The following is a 4,770-nucleotide window of genomic DNA, read 5'->3' as shown; positions in this document are numbered from 1 at the left end:
GTTAGTGAGACAGTGGAGTCTACCTGTGGGGGCCCGAGCAACTATAGACTCCATACCTGATGACGTCTGTGCGTGAGAGCGACTCATACGCGTTAGTCTGTGGAGAGAGACGTGCCATCCAGAGGCAGTCTTTCAGGTAGAGAAGCACCCGAAGAGGGAGCCTCCAAGACAGAGGAGTCCACCTGAAGGCAAGTCTGCAAGAAGCAGAGTAGGCTCCAAGGAGGAGGTTTCCACTTCAGAGAGTTTAGGAGGAAGAGAAGCCTCCCACATAGCAGCATGTGGGAGGACCTGAGGCCCTGCTGAGGGAGTGGGCAGAAAGCACCAAAGGAGGTCTGCTGAACCTCACCAGGCGAAGCTGGTGGAGGGGATCCCAAACTTAAGGGTTTCTGTGTGAGGGCAGAGTGAACCTGTGGAGGTTGTTAATTTTACCCAATGGGTTATTCAGATGGAGAGGACCCAAGTATTGGCGGACTGAGTTGCACTGACGGGCATCTCTGGAAAGGACAGCAACACCCCTGAGAAAGTACATTCAGTTGGACAATCTTCATACCAGAGCAAATTTGATGAAGCACAGGATGATGGGAAAGTGAATTTGTTCTCTGAGATTGGGCCTTCTTCAAAGGAGAAACCACTAGCAATGAGGCACCATGGGCATACTTGAGCAGACTGGAGTTATTGTGGTTGAATTAAACTTTTCTCCCCTGTGGCCTATTCTGTAGACGTGAGAAGAAGTAGCTTTACCTCAGCTGGTGTTACCTCAGCTTTCCAGCTGGACTGAATGAGGGGCCAGCGGACCCGAGCTGGATTGCCGATGTCCACACAGACATGGTGCTGCCCCACTACCAGCATTGAGAGCAATGGTCAGCGAAGAGGAGGCAGAGAAAAGCAGCAGAAGCCGGGTGGACAATGCTGGCACCCACAGGAGAACCGAGTGGGCAGGTGGGGCAGGGGTAGGTGCTGGCACCAGCCTACCAAGGAAAACGACAGTTGGTGTAGGCACTGCACAGCACGGGACGATTGGGCGACAAGTGCCTCACACACTTTCTCGCAGTGCACCATCACCAACTGCGCATGCACAAACCTCCTCAATAGTGCGCCACCGTGCTCGGACATCCTCCAACCGTGTGCCTACCACTACTTCTCATTGCAAGCCACTAGTACTTTCCCGCCAAACAAAACTTCATGGGCTGAGGCACTTCTCATCCGCAAGCCGCCCTTGTCAGCAGCGTGCCTTCTGGTTTTTGGCCTTCTGCGCCTCATTGGGCTTCTTATTATCTTGGTCCTCAAACCGTTTACTGTACTGGCTCTCCTTCCCCTCCCATACCAAGGTGCATCTGGAGTGGGGCAAGGAGCTAGCCTTCCCTGCCATCACCCTGTGCAACAACAACCCAGTGTGCTTCCCACGCCTCAGCAAGAGCGACCTCTATTATGCGGGAGACTGGCTAGGTTTGTTGCTGGGCAACCGGACCACACGGCCGCAAGTCCTCGAGCTGTTGCAGGACGACGAACGCTACAGCTGGTTCCGGAAGCTGGCAGACTTCAGGCTCTTTCTGCCACCACGAAACTTTGATGGCATCAGTGTCGAGTTCATGGACCGACTGGGTCACCAGCTAGACGACATGTTGCTCTCCTGCAAGTACAGGGGCGAAACCTGTGGCCCACACAACTTCTCCTCAGTGAGTGGTTTGATATCCAGTGTAGATATTCACTTCTCTGAGTGTTATTTGCACAAATGCAAAAACGTGTACATAAAATGTAAAGTTTTGTTAACATCTAGCAAAGGTGGTTGTGTCATGCCGTTAAATACAGTATGTTGTAAGAAAGAACATTTCAAGGAGGTCATCAGAAGCTTGATCTCTCTTGTGGCTCAGAGACAAATGGATATTGTGGCACGAAAATACATGCTTTGTTAAACATGATACAAATGGGTGAACATCAGTATGTCCATTGTTGACGAATGAATAGTAACTCTACTGTGATAATATCTATGAGTGCTCACGATCTGAGTTAAACCATGAGCAGTTGTGTAACTTGTTTGATGTTTGTACTTAAAGTGTGCGATATTGTGGTGTGACTGATGAGTGGTATATCTGGCCCCTGTTCAACTCGACAAAAGCATCTGTCCTGTAGTTGCTCTTGATATATGTTCTGCTATTGGTTAGATAAATGTCATACGGGTTTCTGCAGCATATTTATGGTTTGATGTCAGCGAGTACCATGTTGGTTCGCGCATAGATGTGGTTTTATCGTGAGGGCATTTTTATCCTAGAGTTACATGGCAATTGCATTAAGAAGAGTATAAGTGTAACCGCTTCGGGTCCATTGTGTGTTGTCACCAGCTACACATCTGTAAGGTGGCACCGGCGCATGGAAATAGTCTATGGGACTACTTCATCAAGTGTGTCTCTGTGATTACATCAAAAACAGTATATACCATGTGATAACAGAAAATGCAAGATATCTGTACTCGATTCTGTTACAGCATCGTGTACATTCCGGTCATCTGGTATATAAAGCTTTGTGTCGGTGGTGTGACGTCAGAGAGAGTATTATATGTATGTGTGACCTCGTCAAGTGTATGTGTGTGGTTTGGTTTCAAGGCTTGCATGATGTTTTTTGTGTGTTATAAATGAGTGTGTGAGAGTTCTCTCTTTTGTGGCACGACCCAGTGCCTGATTATTCATGAAGTGATGTTGACAACTTCCTGTTATCAACAGTGCCGCGTAAACAACTGTATAATATTCATTATAGATGTCAATGAATGTCTTCCAGCTGTGGTTAAACAACTAGTACTCAATAGCAATGTCATGTCAACAAATATATAACGTCAGACTCACAAAAAATAGCATGGGTAAAATAAAGAAAGTACGTTCTTTAGGTAAAGTAAAGAAAGTACATTCCATAAACCATAAAAACACTTTCCTTCAGAATGCTCGTCACTGCAGTGATGTGAGGTAATATTAGAAGCGACGTAGAGCGAGCATGCTATATCACTGTTCAATACTGACAACCAGTTGCTGGGCATTGCTATTGGTAACATGCACAGGGTCGAGACAGTTTTTGACTCTGATGTGAGACACAGCACAGTTATGCTACGCAATTTATCACATTAGGAGGTTAGATGCAGGCTGCTTATGTGTACCGGCTTATTAAGTCCACTCTAAAACATAAAATACTCCAGGACTACACACCTTTTATTGAAGTAAATGCAATAAAAGAAAGCAATTTTCCAGATACTTACATATACTCTAGCAGATATCAGTAATGACATGTTCAGGATGAAAGGTTTCTGGGACAGTATTTTAAAACACACTACAAAAACGAGTAGTTGCTATCAATAGTGCAGCAAGTGCATAGGCGCCGGAACAGTAAGATGTGCCTCCCATTAGGCCGCATTTTACTACCCAAGTGAAGGTGGGAATGTGTATTTTCGTAACTTGCACGAGGCACCTGTGGTGGCCAATGAGAAAACAAATTGTTTGCGGCTTTGTCAAATTGATCCGAAACAAGGTTGATAGGTTGCAGCGTGAGTTCCGTTTGACCTATAATTATATGTATTGTAATATGTATTGTATCTTCCTGTCCGAAATTATATAACATGACTAGACTTCTCCCCTTAGAAAGTACAGCGCCAGCAGTCGAAGGTTGCATAGTGAGATTACCACATTATGTTCAGCTTGGGAATCACTGAACCCAGAGGGCCGGGGGAGGGGGGTGAGGGGGTCATATGTCAACAATATGTTTTTGAGTCACTGAGTACTCTGTACGTTTTGTAAGGTAAAGATCGTTTGTCACTGTCCTGCACAAGATCACTCTGTGGCACATTTACAAACCCGGGTATACTTGTGTATCTTATACCTTCTGTAAGCTGCCATTGTGCCTAAATTCTGGTTGTCAGTTTTCGTACGTTCGCTGAAAAGTGTGTACATATTATACAATACTTTAGATGTCCATGGACATATCGGTATTTAACAGACACAGAGGGGTTCTTAGACACTGACTGTGCCACAAGACCCGAAAAAGATACACTTTAAAAAGCGCATCTTTTCAAAGCGAGGCCCCATTTCCCCGTCTCTTTGAAAGTACTACTAAAACAATCTGCATTAAATTGCTTAAATTCGCTTTGCTTATCTATGCAACGTTGGGTTGTTGGACAACGAGGCAGCATCTGTAAGGCCTGCACAAATAACATGACTACATTTGTCCTTCACAGGGAACCAAACACCCAATTGTAGCGCCTGACTCTCAGAGGGTAGCGTTGCAGAGCAGTCTGAGGCTTACTCAAGGGAGGTGGTGTGGGCTAGTAATCGCCATTTGCAGGTGCACAAAAATAACACTCAATAATTGATTGTCCAGTCTGTACTTTGCTTTATAAAAGTAAGACTACATTTATTAAACACACACACTACTCAATACTATGCACCAATTTACAAATATACATAGGCTGTTGGAATTACTTTGTGACATTGCATAACATCTCCACCCCTCCCGCAGGGGGGTGGGGTCTAGTACCACCACTCCCATGTATGCACATCAACTTGCCCCCAATGCAGTTAGTTGAACATAACCTGGAGCGAGGACCCTGCGCACTGGCACCATCCCAGTGGCAACCCACCCCATTACCTCAACAAGCATTAAAAAGGGGTAAACCTACCTTGGTGACACATGACCCTGACTGAGCATCTCCTACTGAACCTAAAGTATGCACCTCTATATCTTGAGGGCTCGCAGTCTGGGGACTTCACCTAAGCGCAGCAGCAAGAATCCATG

The 4,770-nt window shown here is 45.8% G+C and overlaps 1 protein-coding gene across 1 annotated transcript; it reads left to right on the top strand.

Moving 5' to 3' along the window:
• Positions 1 to 226: 226 nt before the first annotated feature.
• LOC146770469 (acid-sensing ion channel 2-like) lies at positions 227 to 1,913 on the top strand. Its single transcript, XM_085640427.1, has one exon. The coding sequence runs from the start codon at positions 858 to 860 to the stop codon at positions 1,911 to 1,913; it is 1,056 nt and encodes a 351-aa protein (XP_085496553.1). The 5' UTR covers positions 227 to 857.
• Positions 1,914 to 4,770: the final 2,857 nt, after the last annotated feature.

Source organism: Triturus cristatus, unplaced genomic scaffold, assembly GCF_964204655.1.
Source record: "Triturus cristatus unplaced genomic scaffold, aTriCri1.1 SCAFFOLD_309, whole genome shotgun sequence".
Classification (NCBI taxonomy): domain Eukaryota; kingdom Metazoa; phylum Chordata; class Amphibia; order Caudata; family Salamandridae; genus Triturus; species Triturus cristatus.
Note: the sequence above shows the minus strand (reverse complement) of the source record. Positions and strands in the feature narration are given on the sequence as shown.